This window comes from Stegastes partitus, unplaced genomic scaffold (genome assembly GCF_000690725.1).
Source record: "Stegastes partitus isolate 25-593 unplaced genomic scaffold, Stegastes_partitus-1.0.2 Scaffold1489, whole genome shotgun sequence".
NCBI classification, from domain to species: domain Eukaryota; kingdom Metazoa; phylum Chordata; class Actinopteri; family Pomacentridae; genus Stegastes; species Stegastes partitus.
In genome coordinates, this window is record NW_007579220.1 from 70,361 (window position 1) to 91,847 (window position 21,487).

At 40.0% G+C, this 21,487-nt stretch overlaps 2 protein-coding genes across 3 annotated transcripts in view; both read left to right on the plus strand.

The window, feature by feature from the left end:
- Nucleotides 1-1,444: 1,444 nt before the first annotated feature.
- On the plus strand, nt 1,445-6,732 carry myoz1a (myozenin 1a). 2 transcript variants are annotated; one of them, XR_520908.1, is made up of 7 exons: nt 1,445-1,614; nt 3,285-3,371; nt 4,086-4,273; nt 4,610-4,886; nt 5,593-5,758; nt 5,841-6,144; nt 6,177-6,732. XR_520908.1 is itself a non-coding variant. In XM_008300015.1 (6 exons), exons 2-6 carry the CDS (start codon nt 3,287-3,289, stop codon nt 6,070-6,072), a joined length of 948 nt encoding a protein of 315 aa, XP_008298237.1. In that variant the 5' UTR covers nt 1,445-1,614; nt 3,285-3,286; the 3' UTR covers nt 6,073-6,163. The 2 variants fall into 2 exon arrangements, 1 of the variants encoding a protein (XP_008298237.1); XM_008300015.1 differs by lacking the exon at nt 6,177-6,732 and having other exon boundaries at nt 5,841-6,163.
- Nucleotides 6,733-7,789: 1,057 nt separating this feature from the next.
- hhat (hedgehog acyltransferase) overlaps nt 7,790-21,487 on the plus strand; it is a 24,450-nt gene continuing 10,752 nt past the window's right edge. Inside the window, exons 1-10 of the mRNA XM_008300021.1 lie at nt 7,790-7,987; nt 9,689-9,838; nt 9,927-9,991; nt 10,237-10,350; nt 10,445-10,639; nt 12,814-13,032; nt 13,388-13,565; nt 14,332-14,482; nt 16,568-16,603; nt 20,461-20,662. Coding sequence (XP_008298243.1) covers nt 9,718-9,838; nt 9,927-9,991; nt 10,237-10,350; nt 10,445-10,639; nt 12,814-13,032; nt 13,388-13,565; nt 14,332-14,482; nt 16,568-16,603; nt 20,461-20,662 — 1,281 coding nt within the window. The 5' untranslated portion in view covers nt 7,790-7,987; nt 9,689-9,717. The remainder of the gene's footprint in view (nt 7,988-9,688; nt 9,839-9,926; nt 9,992-10,236; nt 10,351-10,444; nt 10,640-12,813; nt 13,033-13,387; nt 13,566-14,331; nt 14,483-16,567; nt 16,604-20,460; nt 20,663-21,487) is intronic.

Here is a 21,487-nt window from a genome sequence, read left to right on the forward strand (position 1 = left end):
ACTGTTATTGTACAGATCTCTGTTTTATAAAAAATACAGATGACTAGGAAAAATCACAGAAAAAAAGTAACTAACTATAGTATAGTACTATAAAGAAATGTTTACATGTTAACCATAAAAAACAAATCAAAACTGTAAAGTCTGCATCAGAAATCGGTGTTTGTATGAATGGTGTTTTATTCTTTTACGTCTGACATTAAATGGGCAAAAAATATCATAAAGTTAAAGATACTTGTTGTATATTTGAAAGAAGAATTACGTGTATTAGGATTGAAAAATTAAAGATTTACAGATTTTTACAGATAACTTGTAAAACCACAAGAAAATATTAATTTAAATATTGAGGGAGTACAAAATGTCCACACCAGAAATCTGTATTTTTACAAATAGTAATTTGCTCTTTTTTTTTTAAAATGTGTGGCCATAAAATTAGAATGTTTTACTCTGTTTAAATTAGCTAAAAAAAACACATAATTTTTTGACAGTGATATTTTCCTTTATTTTCACAGTTTTTAGAATTTTTGAACATCACAGCAATCCAACATTTTTAATGTATGTTTGGGCAACTTTGCTGCCAGATTCTTTTCAGTGTACCAGTAAGTTTAAGTTTTCTTTCACTGGTTTGCTACCCAAATGATGAATCCTAGTAGATTTGGGGATCACCCTGATTTTTTTGTCCTGCAACACCACAAGATTCACATTTGTGGTTTTAAGTTAAATTTTAAATTAATTTCAATTGCCAAAATCTTTTAAATAATTGCAATTTTGCGCCACTTTGTTTTTACAATACAACAAGCACGCTGTAAATGTTTTCATGTCTTTAAACCACAGTTCTAAAAATGTATGTCAAAAATGAACAAAACTACACAGGAAGCAGAAGAACAAATTCTCTTTAACTACGTCTACATGTGTTTTCTCAAGCTGTGTAAGCCATACAAACACTGCTGGGGTTTCTGACAGCTCTGTCTGCACACGTCCATCATGTCCCGTCACGTGATGCTCCAGAGAAACTGAAAATGTGACAATCTAGTGTCAGGTTAGAGAACGCCGCAGAGTTAAGGAGCGAACTGTCACTTTGAAATACAAACTGACGTGGCCTCACACACATGTGCTTAACCTTCAGCTTGCACTGTGCACTCGTACATACTCTCCACGTCCCTCTGCGTACCCCAAACACACCCCGGAGTCCTCTGAGGTTATCTTATAGCTGAGCTCTGTTCCCCTCGTTCATTGCGACTAAATATAGGCTTCTGAGCCATCTGTGAGAATGATTTTGTTCCCTTAATATCACCATCAGCACTTTCAGCTGGCCAACACAGACTTCTCCCCCCTGCCTTAATGCCCCCCCCTCCCCAATCCCTATTCATACTCCTAACCACCTCCTCCTCCTGTCTTGACACCAACACTGCTGCCACCCCCAACCCCCTGGAAGATCTGCCATCTGAGTGCTGGGTGGGTTTCGCACTTCCCGGGACCTGGGTCCAGCCATTCGTAGGGACGGAGGCACTGAGGGATTTGTAAACTTGTGATCACCAGCATTGAGCCCTGGGTCTCCTCTTCACTGTTTGGTATTTATAGGTCTGTCTCACCTCCAAGGATTACAACAGAAACCCGGTGAGTGGATCTGCATCCCATCGGTTGTTCTATTAATTGACAAACAGCTTGGATTTAAATTCTGCACATTGCAAAAAATGAGGAGAGGGATTAAGGATGTGCAGCGTGCTCCCAGTCAGAACTTCTGCTGGTTGTGCAGCTCGTCTCGAGGAAAGAACTCATGCAAGAAGACCTCGACTGCTCAGTAAACAAGACTAGAAGTTTGAGTCCAAAAAAGAATTAAAAAAGAATTAGAGGAATAGCTTTGGAGGTTGCTCGGCTGCTTTTAGATTTATTTGGTATGTCTTAAAATGACCAAAGGAATGGGCGAATGTGCTGACCATCCCTCTCTGGGGGCGTTGCAGGGATTTTATATGGTGTTACCAAATCCTGCGAGGGGGGGCGGTAAATCTGAGCCCCCTGAGCCTGTAATTATTTAAGGGAATTAAAGCTGTGTCAAAAAAATCCTCCTCGTTAACATCCATTAACCACTCTGGTTCCGCCTCCTGTTTCGAGAGGGTCGACCGGACACTTGGAATTGTTTTTCTGGAGGTGCGTATTGTGTTCTTACGAGGTGTGTCGAGCCCATTTGATAGTCAAATGACGCCATTACACGTCGCTAAAATGTCTTGGCTGGAAATGACTTTTAAAAATAGCTGCAGTGGGTTGAGTTACCAGCCAGTAGATGTGATGTGATGTTTTGCCACTTGACTGGGCCTTAAAGAAACTGTTGAGAGCTGGAGATATACGCGTAAGAAGACAAAAAAAAAAACTGTGTAACATAAACATATAAGATAATGCAAGAATCAGATGCATATCCCAAACAAGCAACGCATCATAAGTTGTGAAAAAGTTGGTTATTAATGTTAATATATTTCAGCACTGAGTGATATGTCGACATATGAGCCAGAGGGAAGCATTACCACCGCTTTGCCCATCTACATGCTTCCATGCAGCAGATTGGGGAATATGATCATATGATATGAATAATGCCGATGCTATTTTATGATCTGGAGTCCTTCAGTTTTACTGCAGCAGGGCTGCACCAGACTTTAAGGATCGACCAGGTTCTGCCTAAACAACAGCCTGCTTCCGCTGACGGCGTCCAGATCTCGTGTGCCCAAACAAAACTGAAACACACATTGGGCTATATGTTTCCTTTGGTGCAGACATCTGTTTCACGAGGGAATGTAGGGAATCTGAGGTCACTGACATCCCCCCCTTGAACTTGAAAAACGAGGAGGGCCCGAGCTGTCTGTCTGATACATTCAGGTCCTGTGGATTCACCTCAGGGGTGGTTGGTAGTCGTAGGTGTTGACGGTCAAGAGTGATCTTGAGAAGCTGGTGTGAATCAGTTTTTAAACTGAAACAACAACACTCCCTGCAGTGTATCTGAACCCTTAGAATCATATTACTGTTAATTTTTGTGAACACAATGATGAAATGTCAAATATACAACTCATGACATCGAGCCAAACGTGTTTTTTTTCTTCATGTTTTTGCTTTTATATTAAACACTCTGATATGTTAGATGTTGTGGATGAATGTCTCGACATTTTTTGGAGAAGCTTTGGCATTATTTTGCTCATAACTCCTGCTGAAAAGGTATTTCTGTAGTTTCAAATGAAGGGATTTTGTTCTGCATTTCTGTTACCAGGAGTAATGTTCTATGTTCTTTCCTGGCCCTCCAGCCATGCCTCTGGGAACACCTGCCCCCCTAAACAAGCGGAAAAAGCCCTCCAAGATCATAACCGACCTATCACATATCACTCAGGATGGTAAGGCTGTCACGAAACGACATGAATGTGAAACCAAATTACCATTCCTCAGCGCAGCTCTGTATTTTAAATATAGTATACATAAATAGTTGAATGATATAGATGGTAGGTACTGTATCATCGGCAGCGTAAGCAGAAAAATATCATCAGTAAAAGTCTAACAGAACAATACACAGAACTCTAGTTTAACCTTTTTTAGTTAAATTAATCTGTTTTTTTTCTGATGAGGATACCTCATTATTTTTTTCATCAACTGCCAGTAAATACCATGACAAATGTGTAAAATGGTTATAAAGTGCTTATGTTTAAGAACTTTGTATTCAGAGGAGCACATTTATATGAATACATAAAAAGAGAAGATGAATAAATGCTGTAGTCTTCCTTAAACAAACAGCTTAATTGTTTGTATTGCTTAATAAATGTTGTGATTAAAGTATGTGATGACAACCCATCATCAGATTAATCAGATTACTGACTGATTTCATTATTTTGTGTGATTTTTTTCTATTAGCATGTTACTATTGGGAATCATACCTCTGCAATAAAGAAAAAGAATGTGTCTTTGCACATATTTTCTCAACAGCTATGACTAAACATACTTTTGAATGATCATGTCCAAGATAGATTTACTCAACTCCAAAAAGCTACCAAATACAAAGACATCTCTACGACTAAATAATTGCTATGGCTATTTTTTGGATGTCCCTTACCTAGAGTATGAGTCCGAGCCAGAGGCGTCTGAGTTCGACCTGGGGACAAAGATCAGGACTCCCAAAGACATCATGCTGGAGGAGCTTTCCCTGATGAAGAACCGAGGCTCCAAGATGTTCCGGATGAGACAGCAGAGGGTGGAGAAGTTCATCTACGAGAACAACCCCGACATCTTCAGCAGTGAGTCAATGGTGAGAACCTTGTTCACAGTGAAAATGACATTCAGTTAGCTTTAGTCATTTTAAAGGAAACCTTTCTCAAAAATCATTGCTTATGTGTGAATAATACATTTTTAGAAAATCAACAAAGAAACAAGACAAGTGGCAGAAAAGTGGGCTTAATGATTTAAATGTTAAGTCACCTGCACATATGTTAGTTAAACAAATAGCTTTACATCGTTCCTGGTCAGTCACACCAGCTACATAAGAGCATTTTTCAACACACTGTGGAACTTCCTGTTAATCAGTGAATACAAATCAGTGTTCTGTATGGCATGTGATTGACTACGTGGATTATATTTCTTTCAGGACAACCTTCAGAAGTTCGTTCCTTCCCTGGGGGGTCAGATGGGAGGTCAGATGATAAATGTTGGTGGGCATTTTGTTAGCAAACAGAATGTGCATCTGTACTTTGGAGGGGCACAAGCAGGAGGAGCAGGGGGGCCCCCTGTGCCTCCTCCAAAGCCTGGAAGCAAAGGTGCAGGAGGTGCAGGAGGAGCAGGAGGAGCAGGAGGAGCAGGAGGTGCAGGAGGACTGCTGGCGGGTTTAACAGGAGAAGGAGGGAGTGAGTGGTCTCCACTAAAAGGTTGGTAATAATTAAACTGTTCACAACAATGCACAACAAAATCTTAAAGGAGCAGTTTGACATTTTGGGAAACATGTTTGATTACTTTCCGGCAGAGTGTTAGATTAGTGGATTTAATGTCTGTACAGTAAACGTGACACTACCATCAGAAGCTGGTTAGCTTAGCTTGGCTTTAAGACAGGAGACAGAAAACAGCTCTATCTAAATTAAAAAAATAAAAAGAAATCTGCCTACCAGCATCTCTATAGCTTGCTAATTGAAAAAATATATCTTGATTGTTTAATCTATAAAAAACAAAAATATAAAAAACATTGTTGTCACTGTGCAGTTGTCAGGCAACCAAAGGAAACTTGAGGAAGCCATTAATTAATAGACAAGCAACCTGTGAAACATCACCATGTGTTGTTCTTACACTTTGGCATTGTATGAATTAGATAAATCAGATATTATGCGTTAATTTGTGAATTTTGGAGGTGACCGTATGCAGACTGTTTTTATTTCTTTCAACTTAAAAACATGTTTCCAGTCTTTGTGGTAGTCTGGTTGACTCTACCTACATATGTGGGGCACAGACATAAGAGTGGTATTGATACGTTCATTTACCTTTTACCAAAGTGAATCATATTTCCCCAAATGTTGAGCATTTTCATCTACACAAACAATGCACAAACATCACATCACAAAGCTCTATCTGTTTTCATCACAGGAGGTGGAAAAGATTCCGCATCCAAGAAGCTGATTGTTGTGAAGACGTACGTGTCGCCATGGGAGAAGGCGATGAAGGGTGACGAAGGCCTGATAGCCACTCTGAAAACCGAAATGCCTGCTCCCATTAACCCAAAGGATCTGCCCAAGTACAAGAGCTTCAACAGGTAGCTCCCTCAAGGTTTGACTTTGCAGAGCGCTTTGTGACAAAACAGGAGCTTTAATTAACCTCTAACCTCGGTTTGACAGGACTGCCATGCCCTTCGGCGGCTTTGAAAAGGCCAATCAGTTCCTGAAATTCCAGCTGCCAGAAACTGAGGCGACCAAAGAGGAGCCTGAACCTGCAGTGTACCAACAAGACATTGGCTGCCGGCCTTCCTTCAACCGCACTCCCATTGGCTGGGTGGGCAGCAGCGAGCCCAGCAGCATTCACATGGAGACGGATGCCGTGCCCTTCGATGGAGAGACCGACGAGCTGTGAAAACATATTCATACTGTGATTACACTGTGCACATACACACACAAGCATGACTGCATGCAAACACGTTAGCATGCACGCACACACACACACACACAATAGATGAGACACACACACACACACACAATAGATGAGCTTACAATTAACTGGTAAAGTGATGGAATCTGATTCTCTCAGTGTGGATAACTGAAAGTGTACATGAAATGTGGTCGTGTTCGTATCTTGCTCTGTATTTGGCTGTAAGGCAAAGAAACAAGCTGTAGATGCTACGGGGAGATGAAACATCAAACGTTTATTTGTCAAGTTCATAAACTGAGTCTACGCACTCCTTTAGTTTGTCAGAAACGCTGTTGTTCTTGGTAAGAAGCTGCCGATTTTTTTTTTTCAACGAGGAAAGAATGGATCATGTATGAAGAGATATTTGTGCTGTTGTGCATGCTGTCTTAATGTCAACTTATTACCATATTTATTACCCACTGCCTTTTTTGTTGTTGAGATTATCTGATCAATTGTTGAGCTATTAAAACCCGACAAACCCTGTCTAATTCAGAATGCATGCATAGAGTCTGTTGCCGATCCCTTAACCTACTGAACCAACACAGTTTCTCCACAATAAACTGTACCACTCCACTTGTAGAGTGATTAAAATATCAAAGAAAACTGTTTTGCGTGTGTGAAAGTTCTTCAATTTAATTTACAATGTTTAAATTTACAGTATTTTTTATGTACAATAGAAATTCCAGTGTTTTTCCCCCATAGAGGAATTGTCGTGCATCCCAAGGAGGTTTTTCAGCTAGTAGACATTTTTGTTCATTAAAATGCACAGATTTCTCTCAAATAAGATAACACACACTCATTGCCTTTACTGTACACTGACCATCCACCATTCTAAGCCAGGAAAGACCCCATAAACAACTAGATTGCTTCTAGGCTTTCATGACTAATAGTAGTGAGCAAATGCTTCACCACTCAGCAAGTTGAAATCCAATCTCACAGCAGACTATTTCAGCATCACTTTAAGTTCTATACAGGACAGGATGCAGCATAATACAAGTGGCTTGCTGTTAGTAACCTGCACTATAGAATCAAAAAGACTAAGTATTAGTTCAAAACCCCAAAAATTGATTCAGTACATTTTTAGGAGATTTTCATTGGGGAATCAAATTACAAATTGACCTCAATATATTGATTGATATATTGATTTTTTATTGCACTATTATTATTGGCTTACCTTTGTAAGTTCATACGAGTTATGTAGATTAAATCCAGTGGTAGATGGAGTGCAGAGACCTTTTACCTAAATACTAACAACCCTACCAGACTGAAAACTATACCCACAAGTGACAGTCCTACATCCACAACTTCACTTTAGAATCACAAACAGAAGATAACGCAATAAATGCATCATAACCTCGAAATATGTAGAGTAGAGGCGTGTTTCCGTGTTCAAAGTAAATAGATCGTTCAAATAAATACAGCAGAATACTAATTAAATATCATAAAATGTAATTACAGTGTTGTCCTCCTCTTGCTAAGCCACTCCCGGACAGTTGGGGGCGGTCGTGCTGTAAAACGCTGCTGCCACAGTGAAACACGGAAAAAGAAGAAGAAGAATTCGGTACCTTTGAATGTTGGATACCGGGATCCACGGTCCAAGAGCTGTCACGGTGCAGTCTGCAGGTTTCAGCAACGCAATGAAAACCGGTTCGGTTCTGTTAGGCAACAATACAGCCTGCTCGAATGACTAGCTAGCGTAGCTAACGTTAGCTAACTGTAATTCGGAGAGGGCAGCTTGCGGAAGTTACGTGGTAGCCTAGCAGAGTGGGAATAAAACTAATGGACAAAATTAGCACGACAACTAGTGCGAACACGCCGACTTGCTGGTAAAGGTCTCCTCCTAACGACAAAATGACACCAGGTAACGTTAGCATGTTCAGTGAATGTGCATGATAGCATTAGCTAGCTGCTTTACTTTGCCCTTTTTTTGCTGGGGGGGCGGAGCGATATACGTCACCGCTAGCAACCTCTGGGACGTGTTACCTAGCAACGGCAGCGGTTGGCAACGGCTGGACGTCTCCTTCAAGTCAGTTCAGTGCGATGGAAGTAATACACGTTAATCCTCCAGAGGGGTCTGTTTTGTTTAAAAGTACGGTCAAAGATAATTTTATTTATTTTACAATCATTTAAAATTTTCAAATCCATTTTTTATTGTTGTTTTCAAAAAATAAATAAAAAAATAAAAACTACAGCCTGACCAGCAGTAGTTCGTTTCACATAACTAAAATCCTAAAAGATTATTTGAACCATCAGAATCAAAAGGATTCTTCCACTGAATGACAAATATATCTTAAGCAGTTCCCCAATTAGGCCTGAACAGTTCACTGAAATATTACTGAAATCACTATTTGATAAAGTTCATTATTTCATGTGTTTATTTGTGCGCCCCGTCTTTTATTTTCTTACTCAGGTACCTTGTAAATGACTCCTTCATACCTCAATATATTCCAAGTTTATATAAAAGTAGAATTAAATATTGAATATTCAAATTGCAGGAGGTGCAATTTTTTTGATAAAGGAAAAATATCATTATAAATGAAGCATTAATGTGCTACAAAGAAGCTCCAGCCACAAATCATGTTCTCCAGACATAAAGGAGAACGTGGTTGTTCGGTACAGACTGCAGCAAAAATCACATTAGATAGTTTTGTTTCTGTGGAAAAGAAATGAAAAAATACCATTCCTACTAAATCATGGCGCAATTTCTGTCAAAATAATTGCATTATGATTTTTATTTATTTGTTTATGCATTTATTTATTTTTTTGCATATCCTTCAGCATTATTGCCTCATTCCGAATCAAAACGACAATTACAGCCCGTTGACTACTGACATTGGGAAGACGGCTGAACAATGCGCAAAAAAAGAAGACTCAGGAAACTTGTTTAAAAAATAAAAACTTGAGTCCTGAAATACTTTGCTCAGAGCCATGTGGATGGAAAAATATTCTGTTCAGTGGGTGATAAAGAATTTAGGTTGTTTCCAAGTTGTGCCTTCATACATTGTCACTTAATTTATTTTTAGAAACCAGTGGTTAGTGCTGCAATCCATACGTAAATTCAACCATGATTAAGGGTGAATGAAGGTTGCCATCTCCACTTGTGCTCTAGCTCTGTGTACATTTGCAGTTTCTTTTATGTATAGTACAATATGTTAATTGTGAGAATTACTGTGAAGTATCAGGGGGATTATACACAGTTAGTTGTTATTGATTTTGGAGGTGTAGACTGATCTTGCATGAAAATGATTAAAGATCTGTCGGCAGTGCACAGTTTAGAATTAATAACATGTGAAAGTAAGTTTTGCATCAAAATAAAAGACTATCAGAGCTACAAATTAGTTGTTGATGTCAAGGATGTACAAAGAGTTTCCAAATAGGACTGTGCCAATTACATAAAATTGTAATAAATCATATTTTCCTTTAATTTAATTCAGGATTTGCATGAATTGCCTCTAATTCCAGTTTCATATCAATATAATACATTGTATGCTGAGCCTAGTATCAGTGCCAATTACAGCTTTAATTGGTTTAGCATGTGTATATCTGACTTATTGTGTTTTAGGGGCACTATAGCACAGTGATTTTTGCCTGATGACATCCAAACCAAAGGCCAAGTTGGCCCCTCTGCCACGGACAGAGCTCCTCGTGTACTGGGTGCTGTCCTTTGGCTCTCATCTGTACTCTTTCTACCAACTGCACAGGTTCTCCAAAGGTGAGGCAGATATCAGTGCATTATTTGGATAAAACAAGAAGAATAGGTGAAGAAAATTAAAGCCGTTATTTTCTGTTTTGTACCTCAGAGCACGAGGCTCCATTAGTGAGAGAGTTCCAGTTGGAAAAGGGCCTCCTTAAGGGCTTTAAAAGGGTAAGTTCAAAGCTGGAAGTGCTGATTTAAAGCCCAGTCTGAACCAGTGTTATGCTGCCTCTCATGCCCCAATTTAAGCTACTTTGTGCCACAGAAACCACAAGCTTGTTTTCACATTTTTAGAAGAGTTCATCCATTTGGTTGCTGCATAAAAATGAGGATTCTTGACCCTTCGAAGTTTGTTTTCAAAAGGCTTTCAGGTGTATTTTTAAAGGTCAGTGGTGACGTTTAGCTGTTTTTGTCAGGACCCATTAGACTTTGAATGGAGTTTCTGGACCGACTGGGCCAAGAAGTCCTTACTGTGGACTCTGATTGGTCATGGCGTGGTATCCAGATTGACCAGCATCTTTTACCCAAAGGTAGGACGCAGCTGCTCCAGGAGTGTCAAATGAAATACAGCTACAGGTGGGAGACGCTTCAATCCGACACATTTTTTTATGTTTCTCCCGACAGCTGCGGGTGCCGGCGCTCACGATATATGGCCTCTTAGCCGCCTGCAGTGTGCTGGGGATTAAAGGTGTGAGCCTGCTGCTGGTACATCTGAGTCTGTCCTTTTCAGTGGCTCAGCTACGAAAGCCTGCTTTGTCATGGGCATTTAACCTGCTGCTGCTCTCCACGCTTCACATCCAGCCACTTCAGGACATCCAGGTGGGTCACGTCACCTGGATATGACTTCTGTCTGATTTTAGGGTGAATGTTATGTTGACTTTAAAATCCTAAAGCTGGTTATTAATTGCATTGAGATTGCTACGAATGTATGCAGACCTGGCTTTAGCTTCCACAAACAAATTTTCTTTTACACTTGTTGGCATTTTTGTGAGCATGGGTTTTTTTTCCTGGCTCGGAAAAGGTGTTTGGGTGTTGATTACACAAATCTGAAAGCATTATCTGACAAGACTAACAAAAAAGCGAACCCAAATGCACAACTCAAAAAACGTTCTCAAACTGATTTATTTACAAAAGTATCAACAGAAATATCATTCAACAATAAAAAACCAAAACGTCACTCTAACGAGGAGACTAAAGAACCAAAAAAATCACTCAATGAGGAAAAACTTAATCTTTCTAAACAAAGTAACAACTCAAACACTTGACTAGGAAAGACGCTGGATACAAAGTAGCAAACAAAATACAAAACCTGAAGGTAGTTTCCACAAGGGACATGAACGGGGAAATCCTGGACATGAAGAGGGCTAGAACGTGAAGCTTGACTCAATGACAAGACGAACTGGCACAGGACAGACTATATATATACACACAAGGTAATGAGGAACAGGTGGACACAATCAGGGCTGGGTAGACAATCAGACACAGGAAACACCGGGGAGAGGGCAAGCTTCCTGAAACACGAGGGCAAAGAGGTTTCAAAATAAAAGCCACGAGACAACACAAATACAAGACAAAAAACCAAATAAAACCTAACACCTGGTACGAGACATGACAATTATCAGCCTGCAGATTGTAAAAGCAATGGAAAACATGCACGTTCCTGGTATTTATAACCATTTGATGAACAAAAATGTCTATTATTCTTACGTAAATGACACCTCAGTTTTTAAAAAGTGGTTCAAAAACGAACTGCTGTTTTTTATTCTTAATTATTATTATTTTTAAATGATTTTGACACTTGTGGTTTGCTTTGGTGGTGTCTAAAACCTGTTTGGGAAGCACCAAAATTCCTCTATGGATAAATAAACCCACTGTAAATCTGAATATTGCTGAAACTACTGTTGCATTTCCACACAAATAAAGCAGCAGATGAGTGAAACAGCACTTCAACCCAAACACAGAAGCTTCTTATTTGTTCTGCATTTGCATCTCTCTCACACCGGGTTGACCCAAAATCTGTTTAACTGATAAAAACAGGACTTTACATCAAAATTAGACCTACCTTGAGCTGCAGGTGCAATATAAGGAAGAAAGGCCACAGAAACCCAAAACTAGAGACCGTGAAGTCCTTGTCTGACTCCTCAGGAAGGTCAGAAAACTGCCACACCAGAGGTAATTGGTCGCCTCATCTGATTGGCTGTTTCCTAACGAGCTAAATAAGACAAAAGGGAACTCTTTCCACAAACTACTCTTCTCAGAACAAGGCATGAATTCACAATTTATTTTATGTTATAGCAAAAAAAAAGCAGATTTTTAGAACGTCTATTGATGGCTCACCTTTGCACTAAATGCGATATTTGCAAAGAACACAAGAGGGCGCAAGACACCAAGGGGATGTGCAACCATTTGCCTGCCCAGCTCCTTTATTCTAAAACCAGACAACTGAATGAAAGTTAAGAGAAAATATTGAAAGCATCAATCAGCTCGTTTGCAGTGTTTCATGAGGATAATTAGACGGGAGAAGCTCTGTGTCCTGTTGCAATGCAGCACAGTGATGAACACAACAAATTACAGATAAAAACATACTGAAATTCAGTTTGTATTGTAACTTCAGGGACTAAATTACATAAATTCATTCCTTTTGGTTGTATTTCAGGACATGTAGAATGGTCTTAACAGCAGCCACTGATGAGTAGTCTGTCTGCACAGTATCTGATGCATCAAGCATGGTTACAGCAATGCTCCAGTCACAGTGGGCAGAAATTTAAAGAGAAATAGACCTAAATATACCTCTTTACGTTCAACTCTCACCTCAAAAACTCTCTTATGTTCATTTATATTTGGGAGGAGACTTTCTGAACCATTTCTGTAAATATTCTGTAATCTCCAATTCCCTCATTTTCATTGGTGTATATTTAAAAGCACACATAAGTCAGACTGTTAGCATGGGGAAAATGCAGGAACTTAATAATAATTCCCACTGTATTCCACAGAGAAGCTGGTATAAGACTGAGGAGGAGTACTATCTGCTGCTCTTCAGTGTTGCTGTCTGTGGCCTGCGCTTCATCAGCTTCAGCCTGGAGCACTGCTGGAGCCCTTTGAGCCATGGTGGTGGTGATGTTGTGCAGCTCTCCTGGTTGTTTTCGTACACCTTCTACCACCCCTTTTTCTACAATGGACCCATTATCACGTACAAAGACTACATGGAGCAGGTAAGAGCCATCGAAGGCTACTCCTGAAGTAAACTGCAATTTACAATTGCCTCTCCTGCTTTTGTCTGGAGGAGGCTGAGGCTGATTGCTGCCCCTGACTGCAGGTCAAAAAAACGTAAACAACACATCGGCGGTGGGGTATTTAAAGCAGAGAGGGTGCAGTAACTCGGATATTTTAGATGTGCAGAGCAATAGCTGCCATTTGTTTGGTCATATCTGTGCATGCTTATCTTTCTGCACTACATCTGTCCATATCCACACAGCATGTGCAGGCTCTTCTATTACAACGCTGGCATTAGTGTTGTTGGCAACAAAGCTTCGAGCAGCAGTCCTTAACAACATGCTCCACTTGCAGATGCGGAGGCCCGCTGAGGAGAGCGACAGGGACGAATCTGCTCTCAGCTACGTGGTGCTCAGATCTGGACGGATCATACTGTGGTGGTGCATTGCAGAATACATGATCCACGTTATGTACATGCACTGCATCCAGACTAATGAGACCTACATAGAGATACTTCCTCCGTGGGCCCTGGGTAAGTCTTTATGTATTTTGGGCTTTTTGCGCAGTATAGCGTTGAGTTTGGGCTTTCATATTTCCCTGCCACTTGAGACACAAGCTGTTTTTGAGATGCCGTACTTAAAAAAAACACGTTACCCCCACTGGATTTAGCAAGTTCTAAATCTCTGCCAGATATGCCGATTGCTGACTTACTTATTGTTCTCAAGTCGGAGTCAAGTTGCTCAGATCTGTGTTGTGTTTTGTTTGCATATAATTGAATTGCTTTGAATTTATTGTCCTCAATTTTAACTGCAACTTCCCCCTGCTCTCTGCCTCCTTACAGCCCCTGCATGTGTTAGCAAGGCACACGCAGGACTGTATAATTTATGCAGGTGGCCGCAGTGGTCCATAGAGTCCATGTTGGTGTTTTTACATCCAAAGCACCTCTGGGATTATGAAGCTAAATCATTCAGTTATTTCATCTATTCAGTCATCTTCTAACTCATCATTGTCTTGCCTCTCCAGTAGATGTCATAAGCTGGAAGGAAAATGTCGATAGACTGCAGACAAGATGATTCATTATCATTAACTCAGCATCTTTAATGGCACCAGTGAATCATGTTTGTCAAGATCCAACAAGTTTTAATGACATCTATTGATCCCTCCTTTGTTGCTCCTCCAAAGTTTGGCCCCAGAAGTGAAATTAGCTGGAAGATTGTCTTCGGGATATATAGAACTTTTCTTAATCATAAAATAGGAAGTATTAGTTTCAAGACTTTCTTTTTTCTCCCTCGTCACAGGAGGCCTGGCCTTGGCTCTAGTCCAGTTCTTCTATGTGAAGTATCTGGTGCTGTTTGGCCTGCCATCCATGCTCGCCACTCTGGATAAACTGGTCCCCCCAGAGCTTCCTCGCTGTGTCAGCATTATGTACAGCTTCACAGGGATGTGGAGGTAAGATCGTACAGTGGATCCAACTCTGACATGCACAGATCAGCCACAGCACTGAAACTACCAGCCTAATATCGTGTAGGATTTACCTTGTGCCATGAAAATAGCGAGTCGGGCATCTGTGGATTGTTCTTGTTCCAGATGCTGGATCAGATTGAGATCTGGGGGAGTTTAAAAGCTGGGTCAACGCCTTGGGCTCGTTGTCATGTTCTTTCCTCAGCAGTTTGTGCAACGTGGCAGTGCGCATTGTTGTGCTGGGGGAGGCTGGTGCGGTGGAGGGGTGTGCTTGGTCTGCAGCAATGCAACAACACAAACGCCACAAGCTGAGGTTTTCCAGCTGAACTTTTAGTTGTAAAGACGATTAACGTCATTCTTGTCACCTGCCAGTGGTTTTAATGTTGTGGCTGATTGGTGTAAACATAGTATTATCCTGATGTTGAATTCCTTAAAACTAGAAAAGCATCCCTGGTATCCCTGTGGAAAAGGTACATTTAGTGTCACATGCTTTAAGTACTCGCTGTGCTTTAGCAATCAGATTCAGACTGGGAACGGCAAATTGTCTCATCTTGAGGCAATCAGAGCAATGGGTCACCTCCACACAGAAGCATTATATCATTGTTTCTGACTCACACTACAAGGGTTTGTTCCTCTTAACACACTCCGCATTTTCAGGCCAAGGCTTCATTTATTTACCTCTAAATTAAAAAAGAAAAAAAAAACACATTCTGGAGAAGTAAATCATGACACAAAATGTTCAAACCAAATCGAGTAAAGGTTAATTACAACCGTGTGTCAGTTCTAAAGCAGATCTGACACAGTCCGGTACGATAAATGAAACGTGTGCTTTATGTTTTTGTTGGTTTGATGATGAGTTTGAGTTATTCAGGACACATCAACCTCCGCAGAGAGTAGACATGATGAAACCGAGTGTGATGATCATTCCTACGTTTATTAAGCTTTTCAGCAGATTTGTTACGAGGCGAAGACGATGCGTTTCAAAAGATTTTTGCCCGGTTTGCTCTGAAGGGGTCACAATTGCTCAAGTTAGTGAACACACAGTCCTGTGCCATGGGGATGAAGCCTCTTATTCAGCAGGATTTCAAATATAATAAAAATAGGGTTTTTTGGAAGTAATTTTAGGACATTCAGGTTGGTGAAAGGGTTGTGTTGACAGTTTACTATATCAGGAAAAACACTTGATGTGCTGCTGATTTACTGCACAATATGATCTAGTATACATCTGATGCAATTAATGGTAAAGATTATACTGTTTAACTGATTCAAATATACCATATTACTAAAGTTTGTGGTGCTGTATCGCATTCTATTGATAGGTGTTTCTTATTTATATGAGTGACTGGGGGCTAAATAATAAGAATAACTCTTTCATTATAGTTCAAAAGCCTCACCATCTACATCCTTTAAAGTAATACTACTAATAATCGTCATCGTTAAGTTGAAATAATACCTCCAACCTACCGGACGGGGAGGCAACAAACATGCAAATAAATGCAAAACTTTTAATATACAATAAAACATCTTTGGAATGTGGCAGAGGAGCAGCGACTAGGACTTCACGTTTGTGCTGTAAATTTCCAGAAAGTGCCGAGTATCCCAGCAGTTTATACCTCGTACTCATAGCCCAGTCGCTCTTGTTCCCAAATGTAATTAACAATGAGAAATGCTCCCTTAAATTAGAGCTCATAAAGTTGAAAGGGGAGGGCTGCACGTTTGGTTTGGCAGTAAAAAAAAAAAAAAAAAAAAAAAAACGCCCCGGCCGTCCGTTACACAGACCAATGTGCTGACTCCGATGCACTCCAATCCAGCCTGCGTGTGCTGAGCTGGCCGATGTTGACAACATTGATGGAATGCATAAAGCTGTCGGCTGACATCATTGACGGAGCAGCTCCAGTTTATAGACGGCGCCAAATCTAATCTTCTTAATGACAAAGAGGAAGCACACAAACACAAAGTGCATCATGCATACATGCTCAGTTTATGTGAAGCCCAGTGCTCAGGTGTTTCTCACTCAGTGCTATATTATTATGTAAATTAGTGACTCAAATATTCTGTTTTTTCCGCTCGCAGGCACTTTGATGAGGGACTGTATCGATGGCTCATCAGGTAAGAGGCACTTATTGAGCAGTGGACGGACTTATTCAGATGTTAATGCTTAGTAAAAATGTGAAATGTCATCAAAATCAAATAATAGCTCTCTTATTAGACTATCTATCTATCTATCTATCTATCTATCTATCTATCTATCTATCTATGAAGAATATTTACGATGAAATTACAAATAAATGTGTTTGTTGAGTGTTGCTATATTACAAAAATGAAGTTGTAGTGCTGCACAAACATGCTGTAGTGTTATAAACTTATGTCTACCTTTAAACTGAATGAATGTACTTTTGCAATATCGTTGGACTATGAGTATGAAACACTCCAGATTTCTCAGGTTTTGCAATATGTTTACTGTCCCCTGTGTCCTACACAAGGGGCCAATGAAGCACAAACTCAGTATCTGTGTACGGACACTGGCTGGAGTCCATTAAGCGCTACACAAGTCCCTGTCATGGTGGCCCGCTGCTGGCTGAACCCCCACAATACTAACAGCCTCATAACCACCAAAAGTCATTGTACCCATCCACAGTAATCAACATTCAAACAATACTAATCACAAAACTACCTATCTAATCGTTTTAATTTGAACATCCCGTGGTTCTTTGCACCGACATGCCTCCTCAGGTCCCAGCGATATTAAACACAGCAGATGAGCTGCAGTGTTTCAGAGTAAACATCCTGTAACGTTATTTATTTCTTCACAGCAGTTTGGCATCAAAGTATGAACTACATGATGGACCGACTTGTTTAATCAAGTTAATGTCGGCGTAGCTGCTGCAGTAGTTGTCACTGTTTCCAATGGGTAATACTGTATTTTGATAATTGAGCAAGGCTCATTGGTATTAAACACTGATGAAAACTTTCTGTAATTATACGAGACATCTTAATATATTCAAAACTTCTTTTTCAGTGAAAAAGTATCTAATTTAAGAAATAATTTTAAATATGAAACTTGAATTTACCAGTTTTACCCAAATAAATAAAAAGGAAATATTTGTTGAATTGTGATAAATATTGTATTTGTATTTTAACAATCTTTTTATGACATTTTTTTTTTCTTCTTTTTTTTTTAAAGGGGTCATTTTATGGTCTTTCTAACGTATACATTTATGGTGCTATTTCAAGGATTCAAGGCCTTTATTGGTCACAAACACAGTTATACACGGTATAACGCGCAGTGAAATGCTTTGCGTACCTGTTCCACACCGAAACAATATTAAGAGGATGAATAAAAATAAAGAATAAACACACAAAAAATCAATAAATATGTACATATATAAGGGAAGAGAGAGAAAGGGATAAAAAAAAAAAGCAAAATAAATAAATCAGATTTTGAAACAGTGCAAAAGGAGATGGAATAAATAAAGAAAATAATTTTTACATTGGACATGTGATTGTATTCATATTTTTTTGTGTTTCAAAAGTACAGACAAAATCTGTAAAACATCTTATTTATTTATTTTCACAGCATATCTGTCCATCAGTCTGTCTTTCTATATTTGGAACAGCAGCATGCTCTAGTTCTTATTTATTGCCCACTTAAAGTGCTAATTTCCGGCGGTAAACTGAATTTGTCAGCTGAACAACCTTAAAAGAAAAGGTGCCATTCTCTCGCTGATCGTCTGCGTGTTTCATCATAATGGACGAGGATGCTGCATTTGCATGTAGTCTTTCTCATGATTATGAGGTTGCATGTTGTTGGTGAATAGTTCTTCTGCTGCTGCTGCACCCTGGAGAAATGCCTCCTTGTTTAATATGTGCATATGTAATGGGAGCATTATGTGTTTGCTCACTTGTACTTTGGACAACGCACATTATTAGTTCGTTTGCTTTTAATGATGCACACTCGGCTGAATGCAGCCTATCGGGAGTTTATGGTCTGCTCGCTAGATGCCGGTTGCTACATTACGGCAACACAACAGTTGCACGGTTGTCAGACAACACGCTGTGATATTATGTGAAAATGTTCCCTGTCTTGGTTATTATTTGCTAATTAGTGTTTTGTGTTGACAGTTTGGGTTTTTTTTTTTGTGACACCTTGCAGTGTGACGGTGTACACATGCATCTGCTCTTCAGATGTTATGAAAAAAAATGCCAGTTAAAGTGGCTCCAATTAATTTGCTAAAGATCCCAGCATTTAAATTGCAAATGCAAGTTTCCATTTTAATCCGTGTCCATTGGAAATTGTTTTCTCCTGCTTAATGGCATCACTTGCAATTATCCTGCTGCAGATGCAAAACGATACCCGTGACACAATGCCCCGGCGTTCCTTCTTGCAAAAGTGCTTTTAAAGAGGTTTTAATGCAGTTCTGAAATTCTGTTGAAATTGTCAGAAGAGCGTTAGATGAGTGCGTAGGTGTTAAATGATGTGCTCTGCATGACTCACTGACACCCCGTCTCCCTGGGCAGCTAAGTGGCTCATTCTTCGCCATTCCATTACGCTTTGCCTGCCTGCACGCCGCTGAGTCTCAGGTTCTCTGTTTCACTCACATTCAGTTATCGGCCAACAAAAGAGCTCTTACCGGGTGATTGATTGAGTTATTGCAGCTACATATGAGAAGGAGCGTTTGATCCCACGTCCTGGGAAGTATTAGTTGCAAATATTAAAGTGGGGGCCAGAGGTCGGGTTCGGTGGGAGGTCAGCGTTTAACTTTGGTTTTGATTCCATTTAAAGCAAAACAGATCTCCACAAGAGCACAGGCATCAACTGTAATATCCTCCAGACTGTCTAACTCCTTCTGACAGTCTATGAAGCCTGTCAGCATGGTGTTTGCACCATCTGCTTGAAGTAACACATTGATTATTCAGGTATTAATGTATATCTCAGAATTATCATATTTTGATTAACATCTGCTCAGAATCCGTCCACATTTAAATAAATTAAATGGGTGCAGAGATGCTGGGGTGTGTTCAGGTATTCGCTTTGCTCTTGCTCGAACACTCTGCTACCTCTCCATCTGTTCTTGCACCTACTTTCATCCTCCAATATGGCCGAGCTGGCCACTCTATTTAAGGCTCACAAAACGCTGGCTCATCTTTCAGGAACATTGATTAGCCACAGGGTGGCTGAGATAATTAGTTCCCAGCTCAGCAACACTGCACACAATGGGATGTTTGTTAAGTGTGTTGGAGTGATGTAGCATGTTCAGACTCTGTCAGTACCTCTGGGACGGACGAGGTTCTCACAATATCTGAGGCCATTTTTCATCACGACACGCGCCACGTTTGTTAGCGATCGGTGGGATATTATGCACTTCAATTGGGCAATCACATGCAGCTATTTTTATCCCCCGTACAATGTAATCTCATTTAGACCATTGCAAAAAAACATGTAAGCTGGATGTTGCACCTCATGATAAATATCGGTGTTTCATTTAACAGTTTATTCCCCGATATGCTGATGAAGGTTGAGTCAGTCGAGGTGTTAGCAGTGAAATCAATTTGACTTAGAAATGGGTTAACCGCCCGTCAAGGGTTTGTTGGTGTGAATCATAAAAAAAAAAAAACACTTTGGAATCATTAACCCAGTTCCAACAACTTAGCAGGATTGATATTCCCCAGAGAGCCTCTATTTCTGCAGTGGACGTCAGAGCCGCGTTTATTTCATAAATCACAAATCGATGACACGATCATTCTGTGACAGGCGCTCTTTGCTATTCATCAGTGCATTGTGGTGCCATTTTTAACCGCCTTTTGTTTTACATCCTCACCATTCACTGCATTCCCTGTCCCACAAAAGGAACAAATAATGATCCTTTACTTGCTATTGTTCTCCAGGTTATGATGCTGTAACGTTTTATTTATCCTACTGGCTCTGAATTACTTCTTTTTTTTGCTGCTATGTGCTGGTTTTTCAGATACATCTACGTGCCGCTGGGAGGTTCCCGACATGGTCCTCTGTTCAAAATGTTATCCACCGGCCTGGCGTTTGGGTTCGTCTGCCTCTGGCACGGTGGCCACGACTACTTACAGTACTGGGCCATGATGAACTGGGCTGGAGTTCTGGTGGAGAACGGAGTGAAGGCTCTCTTTGCCTCATCTTTTATTCACTCCGTAGTTGTAAGTTTGAAATCCAGGCAGGCGTTCACCTCTCACAGCGTAACAACATTTGGCTTAAAAGACATTTCAATTCCCTCTGAACCCCAAAGCAGTTTCTGGCAGGTTTGGGCTTATTATAGGTCCTGCAGCGTTATTGAAACAGCACAACTGTGGCTCGGGGCAACTCAGGAGTGTCTGTTGTGTGCAGTATAACAAAGTTGGATTTCTTTGGTTATTTATTTATTCTGTACATCATCTCTAGAAAAACGATATTTCACCATGCTGAGTGTGTCTTCTGATAACTTGCTGACACTTTGCTCCTCTGTAAACTATTTTTGAACCATTTCTGTTATTGATCAAGTGTGTTTCATTTTGCTTTTAGTCGCTCTAATTAGTTTTCACACTAGTTTCTTTGTGCTCTGATTAAACACAGCCTGCAGTTCAGCTGAAAACGACAGATTTATTTTTTATTTGTCGCAGCTGATTTCCTCTTTACTTCTGGGCGCTTAATTCTTTGTTTTTTTTTTTACAGAATCTGGTGCAAATTGTTAATCTTTGGTGAATTTTTAAATGGCGCATGTAGCAGAAAGTGATTTTGGTGAAATATCACAACGTTAAGCTTAGATTTTGTTAAATATAACTGTACATCACATAGGATCAGTTCAAGCACCGTCAGACAGTTAAAAATCGGATCATTTTCTCTGTTACTGGCTCTCATAAATAGTATTACTGTGGGGATTTTTTGCTGGCAGGGTTTGGGCTTCACAGATGTTTGGACTCGGAGTCGATCAATATGGTTTTAATGTTATTGATTATTAGCCATCAAGGAATCCAATAACTGATATT

What these genes read in the sequence shown, in the direction of transcription:
- myoz1a (XM_008300015.1), top strand. Translation starts at nt 3,287, where the DNA reads ATGCCTCTGGGAACACCTGCCCCCCTAAACAAGCGGAAAAAGCCCTCC. An exon ending in ATCACATATCACTCAGGATG is followed by an intron (nt 3,372 to 4,085) that starts GTAAGGCTGTCA and finishes TCCCTTACCTAG; the next exon opens with AGTATGAGTCCGAGCCAGAG. An exon ending in TGAGTGGTCTCCACTAAAAG is followed by an intron (nt 4,887 to 5,592) that starts GTTGGTAATAAT and finishes TTTTCATCACAG; the next exon opens with GAGGTGGAAAAGATTCCGCA.